Source organism: Gallinula chloropus (assembly GCF_964237585.1).
Source record: "Gallinula chloropus genome assembly, chromosome: 10".
NCBI lineage: Eukaryota > Metazoa > Chordata > Aves > Gruiformes > Rallidae > Gallinula > Gallinula chloropus.
This window is the reverse complement of record NC_140095.1, coordinates 13,833,174-13,850,760: the sequence shown is the minus strand read 5'-3', so window position 1 is coordinate 13,850,760 and position 17,587 is coordinate 13,833,174. Positions and strand designations below refer to the sequence as shown.

Below are 17,587 nucleotides of genomic sequence, written 5' to 3'. Positions count from 1 at the left end.
AGCAGTAATTAAGAGCAGCATATCCAGGATACTGAGTTATCAGTAACTGCATTTGCTGAGTGCAGAGGAGATTCCAGCTGCGTTCCTAGCTCAGACCCTGACCTTTGATCAACCTTTGATGGGCTGTGGTGGGAAGAGCTCCGATTCCAACCGGGCAGGGCTGTGCTGCTCCAGATGCTGTGGTTCTGCCAGCCCCCAAAAACATCTTCCATAGTACGAGTGAGCTGCCTCAGTGTGCCCAGGGGGACACACACCTCACAGCCTGCACCCTGCAGCAGCTCCCAGAGGGGTGAGGCATGGAGTTTACAACTTGGCATAGGTTACACTCAGGTGTAGGGCACGAGTAAGACCTGTAGTTGGTAGTTCCTGTGCAGCACTAGCGCCTGCCGCGGCTTTACCTCTCCAGATAAGGAACCGCTTAACCTTTGGCTGTGACGTCACCCCCCTGACGTCACCGCGGGTGACGCTAAGGCGGAAAGACCCTTCCCGGGGCGGCGGGGCGGGGGGGGTGTGGGTGGAATGTCCCGCTGGGGCCACCCCGAGCGCTCGGGGTCTGGCTGCGAACCCGACGGGGCGTTGGGCTGTGACGTGCTGAGCGGTCTGACGGGCCCGGTGGGTCCCTCCCCTCCCCGTGCTCGTAGCGATAGAAAGGGGCGGGCGCGCCCCGTCCCCCTCCCGTTCCCCTTCCGCCTCCCCCTTCCCCACAGGCGGCTGCTGCCTCACTGCTTGACGTCGTGTAGTGACCTTCAATAAAGCAAACGTGGCTCTCAGCCCCTGCGCGCTGGTTCTTACTGCGGCTCCTTACGAAACGGTTCCTTAACCCTTCCCCATGGTCTCTCCCGCACACCCCCCGGGGCGGCCCTCGGTGGTTCCGCCCGCTGTGGCTGCCGCTGGCCTCAGCGTCTGGCTAATCCCCGCCCCGGCGCTTTGCTGGCGGAAGTCGGGTCTGTTCCGGCGCCCGCCGCCTGCCGGGAGCGGGGCGGGGCTGCGCGGGGCCTTCCGGCGGCTGAGGGCAGCGGAGCGGGGTCCCGCCGCCATGTCGACATCGCTGGGCTCCAACACCTACAACCGGCAGAACTGGGAGGACGCGGTGAGCGCGGGGGGCGGCGGGGCCGAGGCGGGGCCGGCCCGGACCTGCCCTGCCCGGCGGGGCAAGGCCAGGCCAGGCCGCGGTGAGGCGGCCCGGGGAGCCGCGCTCCGCCCGCCCGCCTGGCCGTTACCCCGCGGAGGGAGCCGGGGTCAGGCCTGTCGGGTCTCCGGGGCGGTCTCCCGGCAGCGGGGAGGGCTGAGCCGGGCTCAGAGTCGCGGCCTTTCGAGCCGAGGCCTTTCCCGGGTGGGCCCGGTGCAGACAATGGGTGCTGAGGGCCGGGGCGCGGTGTCAGCCCCGCGGCCTCAGGAGCGGCCTTTTTGCCTGTCCTGAGCGTGGCTTCGATGGGAAATCCCTGCCGGGTCACGGTTCTTTCACAGCACAGGCCTCGCACTGTGCCTCACTGCTCCGAGTGAGCCCTCCCCCGCCTCCCTGTCAGCCCCGTCGGTTTCCACCCGGTTACTTCGGTACAGCAAGTAACATGAACGCCAGCACAGTGATGGAGCTCGGTGCAAACCCCTGATCTTCTTTCTTCTTACTCGATCCAGGACTTCCCTATCCTGTGCCAGACATGCCTCGGAGAAAACCCCTATATCCGAATGGTACGTGCCTGTTTGACCCAACAGCCCTTTCCTCCCTGTAGGCCCTAGAACCCCTGGGTTTGGGGGGCTGCAGTAAGCCTGGTTAACAGGAGGAGATGCTGAGCTGTGTTTACACCTTAATTAGTTGGTTCTGTAGGGCAGGATTTGGTTCCAGCCATTGTTGGTAGGTGATGTCATGGCATTAGGTATGCAATTTAAGAATAAAGTGGTGAAAAAGGAAGACAACAAGATGATCCAGTCCAGTGTCTAGAGTGCAGGAAGTGTGAGAAAACAAAGCTTTGGTACTGGGCAGTGGTGCAGCATGGAGATCAGTGAGGTGCTGAAACATTAGGAGCTCAGCACAGTCTCTAAAGCATGAAGGATGTGCACCTGTAAAATAAGCTGCAACTCTTACAAGGGCTGCCTGGCAGTAATTTAAATCCTGGTTCATTTACCTTGTTTTCCTCTGGGCAGGAGGAGTCTGTCCGTTTCATGTTGCTTTTCTCTGTGCTCAGCCTGGTGCCCTCTGACCTTTCCCACGTTCTCTTTCCTTTGCATCTCCAGCTTTGCTGAGGTAGATGATGGTATTTTTGTGACATGTAACCCTACTGCTGGCAGAGATGATATATCAAAACCTGCTTATTTTCTTGGGCCTGTCTAATGTGACATCAGCTGTGCTGACAAACAGATCTTCGTATTCCGTTTCATTCTCACCTCTCCCTGGTACATGAGGTGGGACTTATAATCCTGTGTTTTAATGAGCATTACTAAAACAAATCTGGGGGTTTTCTAGGAATTTTTTGGTCCCATTGGCCTGCCAGGGTGCATGCCCAAAACATAGGGGTGGGTGAGTCTAAAGGCAGCATAACTAGGGATAAACCCCCACATACCCACTGCACTGTAACACTGGTGATGTGTTTTATGTTGAATCAGTGGTATTTCATATTTTCTTTTATTGTTTCTGATTCTATTTCAGACCAAAGAAAAATATGGAAAAGAATGCAAGGTATGGCTGTTGTCTTGGAAGAAAAACCCTCCAAATTGGGACACATCTAGGAACTGTACATTTTAGCCTTAAGCACTTTTCTGAAGCCAACAGGTGTTTTTTATCTGATCCAATAACTTAAAATGTTTACATCTTGTTTTTAGGTCAGTTTATCTTGTGCTTTGTTAGACAAAGTCAGTCTCAAAACAGTAAAATCACTGAAGACTGTTCTCAACTTAGGATTTCCTTGTGTTTATGAGAATTGGGTTTTGCAGATACTGTTGTACAGTACTGGATGGTGTTTCAGCATTTTAAATTATCTCATTTATCACCTTTCTCTGGCACCTTGTTTGTGTTTTATTTTTTTTACGCCTAAGAGTTGCACAAATACCTGGAGTTTCAAGTTTAGCTGGGAATGTTATTTGTAGCTGGGTGGTGATTTGTGTTCATTGCCTTAAGAAATGTTTAAGCCACCTTTATTTCTGAGAGCACAAGAAATATTTAACCTTGTCTTGACAGAGGGAAATTAAAGAGGATTTTTCCCCTTTTTATCTATTGTCATCTGAGGTAGTGAAGCAAATAGCTTCTATTCTTAAAACATGCAAATTTGTCTTATATTAAAGCTGTATTAATTCATTGTTTCTTAAGCTACATCTATATTAATCTACTCAGTATTATTACATATCATTGAATCAGTAGGAAGAAGATACATGTTGAAATCTTGCTTCCCTTCCTCAAACCACACATGCAGCAGAAGCAGATGTATTATTTCACCAGATAAGATAGAGAGCAGTAGTCATCTTCTGGACCAAAAGAGTCTCATACCTCTCACTGGGCTTGCTGGTGACTGGTTTACAAGTAATTGGTCATTTATCTCCAGTAGCTCAATGCTGACATCACCTGGAATGGAGGAGAATGTCTTTTTACTTTGGAGTAGGTTGGCTTTCAGTGCTCAGGTTATTGTAATAAATTAATAAATAAACAGCAGCAAGAAGAAACCCTTCCTAAAACCCTCTTCTGTCAAAGGAAGGCACCAAATAGAAACAAGTATTTATTGAGATCAGGGTTTTGGCACTGAGATGAAGAAGTTTTATTTATGCTTTGCAGGCATTAGATGTGTTTGGACTTTTGAGTTTCCATGTAAGACCCAGGTGTTCACTGATCCCTGGCAGTGACAGGGGCATGGGCTTTGTGTTTCAGATCTGTGCCAGGCCTTTCACAGTGTTCCGCTGGTGCCCCGGCGTGCGGATGCGGTTCAAGAAAACAGAAGTGTGTCAGACATGCAGCAAGCTGAAGAACGTCTGCCAGACCTGCCTGCTTGACCTGGAGTATGGTGAGTACCAGAAAAAAAAAAAGCAAACTAAGGGAAGAAGCTGGTCTCTGCTTCTGAAATGAAAGTTCTGTCTCTGGACAGTCTTTGAGAAGAGCAGGTCTTGATGGTCACGCCTCTTCTGAGGCTCAGGGGCAGCGTGCTGTGCCTGGGCAGTAGATGAGTCAGTTATCTCTGGCTAATGCACCTTGCAATAACAATTTCTGCTCTTTCATCTTGGCTTTGTCTACATTTGTTGGAGGTTTTTGTTTGTTTCCTTCTAGGTTTGCCTATTCAGGTCCGGGATGCAGGACTCTCCCTTAAGGATGAAATGCCCAAGTCTGATGTCAATAAGGAGTACTACACCCAGAACATGGAACGAGAGGTGGGAAAGCAACATTCTGATCCTGTGTGTGGATATGTGCAGGGGAGGGGGGACCTAGCTTAGCTTAAGAATATCTCCTTGCTGTGTGTTAGCTTCCAGTGGTGATCCACAGGTAATTATTTGTGGTTTAATTACTGTTTAGATCTCCAATTCTGATGGCACTAGACCAGTCGGTGCGCTAGGAAAAGCTACATCTACCAGTGACATGCTGCTGAAGCTGGCCAGGACCACTCCTTACTACAAACGTAACCGTCCTCACATCTGCTCCTTCTGGGTGAAAGGAGAATGCAAGAGAGGAGAGGAGTGTCCCTACAGGTACAGACACAGCTCAGACAGCAAACGTGTCCACCACGGTCAGGTACCACTCCCCAGGAGATGCTGCAGTGGACAGGAGGCTCAACACTGGTTGGGGGCAGCATGAAGCTTGCAGCCAGTTAGCACGCAGAGACAGTGAATGAATCTTTGTTGTGGTGAGCTCGTTGTGAGGTATTAGCTCTGTGGTCTCTCAGTGTTTTGCCAGAGTGATGACTGCAGCTCTTCTCTCATGTAGTTCATTCTTTTTCCCTCCCCTCCATGGCAGAGCTTTGTGTTTGAACAAGAGGCTGTTTAGAACCCAGCTCTTGTGTTTTGTAGTGCTAAATGGTGAGCTGTCAGAAGTGCCATTCATTCAGAACCCAGGGCAGTCCTGGCTGCAATTTAACCTCCTGGGGCTGCTTGTTTCATTTTTGGCATGTTTCTTAGAAGAAGGTTTAAGTGTATGAGTGACTGGAGGCCTTTCAGGGGCCAGGTAGCAGTTCTGGTGTTTAACTGTGATACACCCATGACTGGTGCTTTCTTTCCTGAACCTTAGACATGAGAAACCTACAGATCCAGACGATCCTCTGGCTGATCAGAACATCAAAGATCGTTACTATGGAATTAACGATCCTGTGGCTGATAAACTTCTGAAACGAGCATCGACCATGCCTCGTCTGGACCCCCCTGATGACAAGACCATTACCACGCTCTATGTTGGAGGGCTTGGAGATACCATCACCGAGTCGGATCTCAGGTGTGGTGGTGAATTTGTGTTGCCCTTGCCTTTTGATCCGATGCTTTGGTTACTGCTCATCTTGAAGTGAGGAGACTTCTCTTGCAAGGGAAAAAAAATAATCTGTTTTGCAGTTTTCCTTAATGGGGAACTGGTTGGTGGGCAAGTGCAGAGGAGTGCCAGCTTGCTGGAGAACATAAACAGGCACATTTCAAATGCTTTGATTAAAATTTCTCTCTTTAAAGATGAGTCATCCTTCTGAGCTGTGATACTCTGTTACTCTTTTTACAAGGAAGTCCTGTAGCCTCTCCAGGGGGCTGCTGAGAAAAGCTGCCACAGAGTTTTTATCGCTCTGTAATTGCACAGAGGGGCAGGAGACCTGATTTCTGATGATTACTCTGGTCTGGTGATGGAGAAGTGATCTGAGCATATCTTATTTGGGCACGTGCCCTGCTATGTAGCCTGTGGCTAGGAGGAGTGGAGCTTCATGATTTCTGTTTTTTCCCCCCACAGAAATCACTTCTACCAGTTTGGGGAGATCAGGACAATCACTGTGGTGCAGAGGCAGCAGTGTGCTTTTATCCAGTTCGCCACCCGGCAGGCGGCAGAGGTGGCTGCTGAGAAATCCTTCAACAAGCTCATTGTCAACGGTCGCAGGCTCAACGTCAAGTGGGGAAGGTGAGTGCTGGGGGAAGAAGGCTGGTGTCCCTGGCTCCTTCATTGGTATCCTGGGCTCCATCAGAAGAGGGGTGGCAGCAGGGACAGGGGTGGGGATTGTCCCTCTCTGCTCTGCCCTTGTGAGGCCTCAGCTGGAGTCCTGTGTCCAGATCCGCGGCCCCCAATACAAGAAAGATGGGGAACTGTTGGAGAGGGTTCAGAGGAGCCATGAAGATGATCAGAGGGCTGGAGCACCTCCCCTGTGAAGAGAGGCTGAGGGAGCTGGGCTGGTTCAGCCTGGAGAAGAGAAGGCTGTGGGGGGACCTCATTGCAGCTTCCAGTCCCTGAAGGGAGCAGAGAAACAGGAGGGGAATCAGCTTGTTAAAAGGGCAGGCACTGGCAGGACAAGAGGGAATGGATTGCAGCTGAAGGAAGGTTTAGATTAGATATTAGGGGGAAGTTCTTTGCAGAGGGAATGGTGAGGGGCTGGAATGGGCTGCCCAGGGAGGTGGTGAATGCCCCATCCCTGGGAGTGTTCCAGGCCAGGTTGGATGGGGCCCTGGGCAACCTTGTGTAGCTCCAGGCCTGGACATTGGTGGCGCTGCCTGTGGCAGGGGGGTTGGAGCTCTGTGACCCTTGGGGTCCTTTCCAACCCAGACCAGTCTGTGATTCTATGATTCAGTTTATGGAGTCTCAATGAGGAGGACTGGATATTAAGTTGGAGTAGATACTGAGTTGGTAAATATTTGGGGTGCTGTTACAGTCTGTCTGTCTTTCAGCAGTGGGATCTGGGTTGGAGATCACATGAATTATACAAGTTGTGTAAGGGGTTTCCTGACTGAGGGTTCTGGATGAGTTTTGGGAGTTTTGCTTCAAGTCCAGCCATCATAAACACTGTTTGTGCACTTCATGCCAGCTTCCTCTGATAGTCTGTGAATGTTACACCTTTAGCCTGAAGTGATAGATCAGACTAATCAAAGTAAAACTGTTGTGATGTGAATATCTGCTTATCCTGCCTTTCCTCATCCTTGCCCTCAAACATTTGTCTGTTTTTTAGGTCCCAAGCAGCAAGAGGAAAAGAAAAGGACAAGGAAGGTACTACGGAATCTGGGATAAAACTAGAGCCTGTTCCAGGGCTTCCTGGAGGTGAGGGACTTGTCTTTCTCTTTGCAACACTTAATGCTGACCCTGTCCCTGGCTGAGGCTGATGTTACACCTTGGAGAGCAGTCACAGAGGCCAGGACGGTAGAGGCACTGGTGAGCCCAGAGGTTTGCAGCAGTTCCAGCTGGGATGGGAGGTGAACTTTGTCTAGGAGCAAATTCTCAAGGAAGAGACCTCTTTATATGATGAGTGAAAAGTTAAAACTGATTTGGAGCTAATTACTGAGATACTGGCAACTCAGGCTTTTCCAGGCTTGGTTGTTTTCCTGATCCACTGAGTGTGGTATGGTGGAGAGCACAGAGCTGCTTTCAGGTGAAGAAGCGTGGCAGCTGCGTGGAGTTTCGGTGCAGTCCCACTTCTCACTCTGGTTCAATACTGCCAGCAGTGGCAGCAGTTTGCCCTTGCAGAAGAATGGATTGTGCCTCCTCTCTGAAGGCAGGTACCTTTGCCTAGCTCCATGAAGAGATTTTCCATAACCACACTGTGCTTTATCTGCAGCTCTCCCCCCTCCTCCGGCTGCAGAAGAAGAGGCTTCTGCAAATTACTTCAACCTACCTCCAAGTGGCCCTCCAGCCGTGGTTAACATTGCCTTGCCACCCCCTCCTGGCATTGCTCCACCACCACCTCCAGGTACTGGTGTTTCTGCTTGAAGCAGGGATGTCTCACTTGGTGTTTGACCATCTAGTCGTCCTTGCTGGGCTGGGCTGTAGCACTGATGTGTGCCATGAGTTGATTTTCCTCACCCCCGCTCATACAGCATAAACTAATGATCTGAAGTGAGCTGTCAGCAGAGTTTAATTAAGCTGATCTGCCTGACATGGTATGTATGAACTTGCAAATTCTCAGCCGTGTCAGAGATCCCTGTTACTGGCACTGAGACCTTACTCAGTGCTTTTGCTGGCTGTGTAAATGCTACGTTAACCTGAACTTCAAAGAGTAACTCTACAGCTGGTTGAATGCCAGCCTGCGTTAGCTCTATGTATGTATCCATCCTGAGCCCTTTTTGATGGGATGTCAGACTCTTGGGGCTGTGTTTGCTTTGCTCCACTGTTGAGTAAAAAGCATTTAGATGGTGTTACAGGCACCTGTCCCGTCCCAACCCTGGGTTTTACGCGAGTGAGGATGTGTGTTGGGTACAGATTGCCCCCAGTTGTGCTGGAAAGGGGGGGGGGAAGGAGTGTGGGGCTCTGAGGAATCGTGGGAGGAGTGCACCTCTGTAAGGTGCAGCTGTTGTTTCACACAGCAGTGTGTCTGTGTTGGTAGTTCTGTTCCTTGGAACCTGACAGCTCCTGTTCCTGCAGGTTTCGGACCACACATGTTCCACGCCATGGGGCCGCCTCCTCCCTTCATGAGAGCCCCCGGCCCCATTCACTACCCATCTCAAGACCCCCAGAGGATGGGCGCCCACGCGGGGAAGCACAGCAGCCCCTAACGTCCTGCTGCCCTCATCCAGGAAGGAAATGCCATCTTTCTAGTTACCATGGTAGCGCCGGCTGTTGAGCTGTGGGGGAGCTAGAGCAGCCTTATTTCCCTGCTTGTGGGCACTGGGCAAGCCCAGCTCGGTGTCTCTGCTAGCTGGTGGGGTTTGTCGATACATCCCACATCTTTCATGTAGTGTTGGGGGTGGGTGTGGGTGGGGGGTGGACAGGGCTGGTTTGGGAGGGAGGGGGGTGTCTGTGGATCAGGTGTACCAGAGTTCCAGTGCTATCCATGTATCCTGTTTGCACACTTTTGAAATAAACGTCTGGAAAAACAAAACCAAACCCTTCCCAAGCCCACTCGATATCCTCACTCTGAGAGCTGCTGACTACTGAAATGTAACCAGAGACTCTTCTCTCTGTCAGGTAATTATTGATGATTTATTCTAATGAGATACTGAACCAGGACTGAATAAGAACTGACAACCAAGCTTGTCAGACGTACCAAGCCCCCCATGGCTTTGCCTTACTACTGCTACAGAACTCTCCTCCTCCTTTTTCCCCAATGTCTCTTAAAAAACCAGCCAACTGAAACCCCCCCAAAACCTTTTGAGGCACCCCTGTGAATCCCTGCATGTCCTGAGGCCGGTGTTAGGTTATGTGAGCGCCCCCCGGGTAGCGCAGGCGTGAGGGGGAGTGACAAGCTCACAGTTACTCGTTTTAGCCCAGCAAAGGCCCCTTCCCTGGCCCCCTGGGCTCGTGTTGCTGACAGCTGCTGGGGAGGACGCGGTACAGCTGCAGCCTGGTCCCGGGTGCATTCGGAGCGTGACTGGGGCTTTTGAGGCCTGTGGATACAGTCTCCTTAAACTGTGAAATGCTTTGATAAGACCCGAGACTCTTCTTCCTGCGCCCCAACTAGTGTTTGTGCAGGTGCAGCCGTGTCCTGCGTGGAGCCTGCTGTAGGATGAGATGTACAGACGTGTGGGTAGAGGATTTTAAGTTTGTGTGTATGTCAGCTGCTCTCCTGTAATGGATTTGTGGACATCTTTCTGTAAAGCAAAACATGGTGGGAACAGTTCTGAAGCCCCATTTGCTTGTTTAAAAAAAAAACAATTAAAATATTGGAATTTTTCAACACTTTGCTTAGACCCTGCTTCCTGGAGCACAGTGCCTGAGGACTTGGATTTTTATTTGGCTGCTGCTGAGGCCAAGATGCAGAGAGGGCAGTGACAGTGTGTCCACTTGTAGTTCCACATGCTGGCCCTGGGCTGTGCCCTGGGTCCTGCTGATGCTGCCACCGAAGATGAGTGATAGTTAGAGGTGGCACAGCAGGCACAGGGTGGCTTTCTGGAGGAAGAGCTGGGCTTTGGGTAGGGGGCATTAGTTTTAGCTTTTGTTAGGCACGAGCAGTCCCAGGGTAAGAGAAACCATACCCACATTCTGCAGAGCATGTTGAACAGCTACACACTGTATTTCAGAAGGAGCTCACAGACTAAAAGAGCCTCAACAGCGGTTAAAACAAAGTTGGACATGAAACAGGCGTGTCCCCTCCCCTGCTGCTGTTACAGAAACTGGTCAGGAAACAAATCTGAAGACAGGCTGAGCTCTGCTGGGTCCTGCATGGCTGCTGCTCTGGCTCCAAGGCTGCAGTTGGGGCCCGTGAGCCCTGTGCAGACAGAGCTGTGGTGCAAGCTGGCTCTACATCAGCACAATTTATTAGTTACAGCCAGGTACACGGGTTCTCCAACTGATGGACAAAGGAGAGAGCTGGGCTTGGAACAAGGGCAGCCATTGAGCATTGTAAATTCCAAATGTTTAAGGAACATTCCTTTTTCCTTTCTGTTTCCTTGTCCCCTCCTGCATGTGGGGGAAGAACAGAGCAATGAAAGTTTCCTGCCTGAGTGTTGTGGCATCAGAATCCCCGTGTGGGATTTGCTCTGTGCACCTGGCTGCACAGCATCACAACTACACCAGCACGGCAGCTACAGCTACACCAGAGTAGCAGCTACAGCTACACGAGCATGGCAGTGGTTAGCAATAGTTTTTACCACAAAATGCTCTTGCCCAATTTAACTACAGTGGTGGAAAAAGCAACTTCAGTCTTGGAGCTCCTGCTCTTGCACGATTAAATTGGGGTGACATTAAGAACCTGACAGAAGCAGCTGTAGAAAGCTGGTGTGAAGTTAGGAGTCTTTTGCTAGCTGAGTTTCTGGGTGTTCCGATGTCTGTTGTTAGCTGCCTGTCCCAGCCCGTGTCACTGCTGGAAATGTGTGTGTAGTTAAGTCCTCACTGTTGATTTTCACGGCCGTGGATCAGCCTGTGCTTGCTGTAGTTGAAGCCACCAGCACACCCAGGCTGGTGTGGTTTTGGGGTGCGGCTGGTCCAGGCAGGGCCTGATCCTTTGAGACCAGCTCTATGACATAAATCTGGTGTGAGTCAATCGGAGGGCTTAGATGTTTGAGCGAGGCATGCGAAGGGCAGGAGGCAGGGGAAAGACCGGCTGCTTGTGGGAAATGGGCCCCACATTTCCAACTCCCAGCGTTCCCATCCCGTCTGTCCTGGCTGTGCCTGTGTTCATAAGCAGATGGACATCTGGCTCCTCATTTGGTTTTGCTGTCCAGCCAAGCCCAAGGTAACTGCTGTCAACCTGCCAATGCCAGCACTTTGCTTGTTTTCACTGGTGTTCAACTACCTCCTCCTCTCGCTGTCCTGAGCGGAATGACACATGTAGAGCTGTCCTGAAGGTGGAATTCCTCTGCAAAGGCACCAGCAGTTGGCACGGGGCCTGTGTGTGGGTGAGGAAGCAGTGGGACAGCTCGGTGTGGTGCAGCTGGTGTCCCTGCCGTTTTCCACAGGGCAGGGAAGGGGACAGGCCGTCTTGTACAGGAGCTTCCAGGGATCTGCTTGCGTTAACGATGGGAACTTGGCCATTAGCTTAGCACTAAATGCCCTTGTGATAATGGCTGGTACGAGGGGAATCCAGAAGGGTCCCAGACTTGAGCTGGTCAAATCCCCTTGGAAGAGGATGACAACCTGAGACCACTAGCTCAGCTCTCACGAAGCATCCTGACTCCCCTCTCCCCTACCATGCAGAGTACGTCTGAGACTAGCGAGAAAAGCAGCCGTGGCGATGGGGAGGGGGCGGGTGTCCTACAGCTCGTCGCTCTCCGGCAGGATCCGCACCCAGCCTTGTGCTGCTCTGTTGAAGTCACGTCTGTGGGAAATCACCTCCAGAGCGCTCAGGTTATCCAGCTCCAGGGTGGGCACGGAGAACAGGTCGCTGACCAGGGCTCTGTCGAATGGGGTGGGGGTCCTGCGGCATGAGGACAAGAGAAGAAGAGCAGATTTAGCACGTTGCGTAGTGTGTGTTGTAAAGGGGGTGGAAAAAGCAGGGCTGGAGGCACTCACTGAACCCAGCAGCAGCATAGCGATACCTGTAGCAAATGGTGACCCTCCTCTTCCTCTGTTAGAGTCTCTGCCAGCCCAGAGAGGTGCTGGTACAGAGCCCACCTCAGCTCAAGCTCTGCAGCCCAGGAGCGCAGTCTGGCACCTGAGCATCACTGGGATGGAGGGAAGGAGCACGTCGCTACCTTTACCACAGTCTCTTGATGGTCTCTGCCAACAGCAGCAGAGATGTTTTCCGTGTGAAAGGGGTTAGATTAGGAGAGTAGGTAACCATGCCAAACCCCTTGGTCTTTAGGAAGGGGCCGAGCCTGAGGGCGCTGCCTCCTGATGGCTCCTGCACGTGTGCAGGCAGATGTCTTCCTCCTGGCCCTGGCTCCTGTCTGCCTTGTGGGACAGCTTCTCGTGAACTATGACTAACAGGAGGAGCAGTGAGGGGGCAGGAGCTGTCATCCCTTCCTGGAGAAATGTGGAAAGGGAAAGGGGAAGAGAGTGCCAGCCCCCGAAAAGCCAAGAATGTTGGTTTTGGGAGCAGCACAGGGAGGCTGAGCTATCAATGAGGCATAGCTGGCAATGTTTGCTTTGGGAAGCGCTGCTCGAACATGAGTAACGTGGCACTGTTTTGCAACAGTGTCCTAGGGAGGAATAAGGGGTGGGGGGAAGGATAAATGAGAGGTTTGTTCTGGAAACCTTCTCCCTTTTGCGAAATGATGCTCCTTTTTGAAGCCTGGTTTTCCCTCTCTGAGGCTGCACACCTTCACACAGTGGCCAAAGGTCTTTGTGTTGCAGCCTGAAGGTTTGAAGTTGGGAAGAAATCAATCTGCTTTAGCACAGTTGCTGTGGAGATGGCGAGCTCGCCCTTGCCCTGTGAACCATGTGAGCTGTACTGGCACTCACTTCGCTTCAGGCAAGACCACTGGCCTCCCACTACCTGACTTGTTCCAAAAAGCTTGGGGTGTTTTTTTTTCCTGCAGTTTGGTATTTGATGAATTGAGAAGCAATTTAAAAGCCAAACAGCTTGGAAGATCATGAAAAGCCCAGTTAAAAGCAGATTGGCTCTCTGAATCTTCATGCCTCAGCGAAGAATTAGAGGAGGTGGCGAGAGGCTTGGTGTTAAATTAGCATCCATCTGTATTAAATAACAGTTCAGGACTTTAAATAGAAAGGCAGCGTGTGAGAGGGGAGGGATGGTACAGGGGTAAAGCATTATTCAGAAACATGCCCTTGCTTCAGTCCCTGTTCATAAATAAACACTGAGGCAGGAACATGGCTAAATGTTGAAAGAAAAGAGCCAAGCGTCTGCAGCAGCTCCTCCTTCTCCCCCTGTGGCACCTCTGAGTGCTTCACAGCTCCAGGAAAGCTCGAGATGGCTGAGCAATGGGGAAGGGGATCCTGAGGGAACAGCCAGCGCAGCCCCTCTGCTCCCCCACTCGTGCCCGTGGCTGCCCATGGGTTCTTGTCCCTCCCTCAACAGCGTCTCCCTCAGCTCTGCTGCAGCACAAACTGCCACACTCTCACCAGCATGGAAGGGGAAAGGCAGGAGGGACGAGTGTGCAGCAGCCTGGTGCTGGGAGCCTGGCCAGGCAGAGCCCTGGGGCTGAGGGATAGATGGGAACAGCAACGGGACGGTGGTGGCACCATCCCAGCTCTGTGCCAGTGGTTGGGCTGATCTCTGCCCTTTGGGATGTGGTTCCCGTGCTGGAGGGGTTGTTGTTCCCCTCAGCCCCTTCTGCAGAGCGTTCAGAGCGCAGCAGTTGTGTCCCAGTTGTGTCCCCACGACTCAAATCCAGCCCTGATGTGGGCTCAGGAGAGCTGCTGTCTGCTGCTGCCACCACCATGGGGTGGTCTGGTGGGGAGCAGCGCTGTGTCCCGGTAGGGAGCTCCCCTGGGAGCTTGCCTGCTGGAAGGTGACTTTGCCCAGGCCACTGAAGCTGATGTACATTGATCCTCATGAAAGAGGATTTGGGGGGGGGGGGGGGGGAAGCCAGGACCTGAGTTTGCAGATTCCCTGGGAAGAACTGGCTGAAAAGCTCAGTTCCCATTGGTCTACCTTGGGCTGCTGGTACCTTGCTACCATCAGACCTCCATCTCCTGCATCCTCACCAAGCACCTTTACAGAAAGGAAGGGTCCAGGGTCCCAACCTCAACCCTGGTGTAATTTGGAGGTACAGCAGCAGTGCTCTGTTGGAAGCAGCCACAGGGCATGGAGCTTGCTAGGCTGAGCCACTAGAGATTCCCCAGCCCGGAGACTTCAATCTCAGCCCAAGTGTTTGGAAGGTATCTGGTGACCTCTTAGCACCTTGTGGGAAGATTAACCTTATACCCCCACCGCTCCCAGCAGCTGCTTGGATACCTTAAGGAAATTAGGAGAGAGACTTGGCACTGCCTGTGCCATTCCTCCACCCAGCCCAGAGCTGAGCTCAGCTGGGAACAGCAGCAATTCCCACTCTGGGATCACGTGCATGAGAATTAGTCCTCCCAACCTTCATCTCTGAGGTTACTGTGTGAGATCAAGCAGTTTGTAACCCAGTGGGGAAGCTAAGAGATCTGGGGAGCTGCTGGAGGCAAGGACCTCTGCAGAGGAGCCACGGAGGAGCTCCTGAGCAAGGAAAGAGCAGCCTGAGCCCTCACTGCTCCCCTGTGATGTATGAAGAGGGCACAGACCATCGTGTTTCCCTGGCAGGATGGTAGGTGCTTCTCAAAGGTGAAGGTTCTGGCAAGGGATGGGCAGGCTGGTGGTACCTGCTCCTCGGCCAGCATTACCTGTTGAAGCTTTTGAAATCCCAGGGGGAGGGTCTCACAGGCAGCTGGTTCACACCAAGCACAGTGTTGTCCTTGTCACCGAGGAGCTCTTGCCATGGGGAGCGGTAGCCCTTGGGGATGGCGGTGACGTTGAACTTCTCCGGGGGGATTTCTTTGAGGGGGCCTGAGTATCCTGTGTGGGGGAGACACGGAGTGGGCTGCTGGGGAGGGGAGGATGGGCACAGCCCTGCCTTCGCCTGGCCACAGAGGACCTGCTGCCAGGGCCAGGATTACGTATGTATATACATCATCAATATATGCTGTACATTTCTACATGCAGAATCTCTGGGGGAGGGTTTTGGGGAGGAGCCGTTGGCAGGCCCCGCGTTACTGAGGTTACACCCATGTAGGCTTTGGGGTGCAGGTGGCATTTACCAGGGGCCAGAGCCTCAGGGTTGAGGACTTTGCTCATCTGCAAGACTTTCTCTGTCTTCTTGGGCACTTCGGGGGGGCCGCCCTGGGGCGATGCTGCCACGTGGAGCTCGGAGTGATAGCTCTGCTGGCCCTCAGCATCCTGCCCTGCCTGTGGAGCAGAGAGTCAGTGGGTGTGGGGAGCGATCCCTGCCCCGGGCAGGACTTGGGGTGCTGTCAAAAGCACCTCAGAGCTTCCTCCACCTACTCACCGGCCACTCGTTAGCCGTTCCCTCTGCGTTGCGTCTCTCAGTGAAGTGTGAGCCACCTGGCCCTGCAAGCTGTGGGAGGTGAGGAGAACGGTTGGTGGGTGCTGAGGGACCAGCACCCTTGATCTTCAGCAGATGCTGAACCTGATGTTTGCCCCCCTCCATTCCCAGCCCTCCCAAGCTGAGCCTGGCTGCCCTTCTAAGATCCCCAGCCCCACAAGGAACCTTTTTCCCCACAAAGGCTGCAAGATCCAGGGCAGGGCTGTCCTGCTTGGAGCTGGGGGATGAGCTGCAGACCCACCTCCCTGTAGCTGCTGGGATGCTCGAAGATGAAGCGCTGCATCCGCTTCTGGCGCTGCTGGAAGAGCTGGGAGCCGCGGTTGTTCCTCAGGGAGAGCTCCTCGATCATCAGGTCCTGCGGCGTGCTCATCTTCTTGCCCAGGTCCAGCTGAGGAGCTGGGGAGGCTTGGGGAGGGCACAGCCACAGCTGAGGCTGCTGCAGCACTGGGTACTGTCATGCCCTGTGGCACAGCTCAGCCACAGCGCTGTGCCAGTGACTGGTGTTTCCCCAGTGGGGGAATTGCCAGGGGGTTCTCTTGGCTCCAGAGGCTCAAGGAGCCTCTCCCACCCCCTGTGCACAGACCCCTCCATCCTTTGACAGGCAATTGCTGCCCCTTGGGGGGACCAAGAAAGCAGGCACAGAGGTGCCAGGGAGTGGGGCCAGTGGCCTCAAACAGAGCTGGATCTGGCCCCTGGGCAGGGCAGGCAGCACTGCCTGGGGACTGGCACCCCCGCCCCCCCAGTCCCCCTTACCATCTTCAGGACCCGGTCTCATGATGGTCATCACCTGCTGCCACGCTCCTGAGGCAGCTGTGGGGGGCTGGATCCTGGCTGGAAGAGAGAGGCAGCCCTGGGGTGACACCAAGCAGGGGCACGCATCAGCCCAGGGGTGCCATGGAGAGAGGCCAGGCTTTGGCTGAGCATCTCCCCCAGCCAGCATCATTCCTGAGGATCTGCCCTGGCCAGCATCATCCCCAAACATCTCCCCTGGCCAGCATCATCCGTGAGCATCTCCTCTGGTGAGCATCATCCCTGAGCATCCTCCCCATACTACCCCATTCCCTTCAACAGATACAGGGCAATGTCCAAAGCGTCCACCCCTCAACCCCTACTTGTCAACTTTCCTCTCAGCCATCCTTTAAGGTAGAAAACACCCCCAGCTCTGTCCTTGCCCATAGCGAGCCAGTGTCCCCATGTCCTGAGCCCCCTTGCAGCAGCACCCGCTGCCCACAGCCTGCCAGGCGAGCAGGGGCCCTGGCTGCACCCCCCTCCTCCCCCAACACCCCCGCCTTAGCAGAGCTATTTTCAGCCACTGGCTGTGAGGGTGACAGAGCCACAGCCCTGACCCTGCCAGGGAGGTGGTGAGCGCTGCAAGCACAGAGACCCTGCATGGGGCACTGGGCTGTGCTGCTCCTTCCCATGGAGGCAGCTGGAGACCGCTCTGAGTGCCCCCACCACCACCCCCGGGGCTGTCCACCCACAGCAGCACCCTCCTGTGCTGCAGACATTCAGATCAGCAGTGTGAGGAGCAGGGTGGTGGCTCAGCCCTGCCTGGTGCATCTGGTATCCTTCAGGTTGGGCTGACACTGTGCAGCTTCTCCTGAGAGCTCCGGAGAGCTGGGGGTCCCCACGAGGCATTGGGTGCCCGGCATGCGGCTCCCTGCCAGCTCTGAGGTCAACACTAACCACCCCCACACAGCCCCCCGTCCTCCCCTCAACCTTCCTTTGGGGACACCCTCTTTGACCCTCATGGTTGTGAAGTCCCCATCGCCAAGGGTGGGAGGTCACCAAGCCCCGTGCACCCACCCACCTGCTGACCCCAGCGTGGGACCTCACCCCCCCATACCTGGCCAGGGGATGCTCCAGATGCTGTGGACAGAAGATGCTCACCTGCTTGAGGTGGGGACAAGGCTGAAGCCAAGCTGTGGCCACTAGTCCTTGGTGGCCCTGGCTGGCCCTCCACGGCACCCACGGGCTCCCTCTGCTCGCCCCGACCGGCCCGTGCTGGGCTCCAGCCCAGATGCCAAGGTCCGGCCGCGGGACAGCAGTTATTTCTGGCTGAGAAAGGGGGCGGAGCAGGGCTGATGCT

General features: G+C 53.7%; 2 protein-coding genes across 4 annotated transcripts; one reads left to right on the top strand and one right to left on the bottom strand.

Moving 5' to 3' along the window:
* Window positions 1-1,006: 1,006 nt before the first annotated feature.
* Window positions 1,007-8,807, top strand: RBM22 (RNA binding motif protein 22). Its single transcript, XM_084268769.1, has 11 exons — window positions 1,007-1,090; window positions 1,636-1,689; window positions 2,645-2,674; window positions 3,854-3,986; window positions 4,247-4,347; window positions 4,490-4,662; window positions 5,198-5,398; window positions 5,891-6,055; window positions 7,092-7,180; window positions 7,695-7,826; window positions 8,498-8,807. Exons 1-11 carry the CDS (start codon window positions 1,037-1,039, stop codon window positions 8,626-8,628), a joined length of 1,263 nt encoding a protein of 420 aa, XP_084124895.1. The 5' UTR covers window positions 1,007-1,036; the 3' UTR covers window positions 8,629-8,807.
* A 239-nt stretch (window positions 8,808-9,046) lies between these two features.
* Window positions 9,047-17,505, bottom strand: MYOZ3 (myozenin 3). Of its 3 annotated transcripts, none has more exons than XM_084268429.1 (7): window positions 17,389-17,505; window positions 16,252-16,329; window positions 15,740-15,903; window positions 15,442-15,510; window positions 15,194-15,341; window positions 14,780-14,951; window positions 9,047-11,927 (listed from the first exon to the last, which is right to left on the bottom strand). In XM_084268429.1, exons 2-7 carry the CDS (start codon window positions 16,280-16,282, stop codon window positions 11,765-11,767), a joined length of 747 nt encoding a protein of 248 aa, XP_084124555.1. In that variant the 5' UTR covers window positions 16,283-16,329; window positions 17,389-17,505; the 3' UTR covers window positions 9,047-11,764. The 3 variants fall into 3 exon arrangements, with proteins under 3 accessions (XP_084124555.1, XP_084124556.1, XP_084124557.1); XM_084268430.1 differs by having other exon boundaries at window positions 16,252-16,348; window positions 17,389-17,497; XM_084268431.1 differs by having other exon boundaries at window positions 17,345-17,464.
* Between the last annotated feature and the right edge of the window lie 82 nt (window positions 17,506-17,587).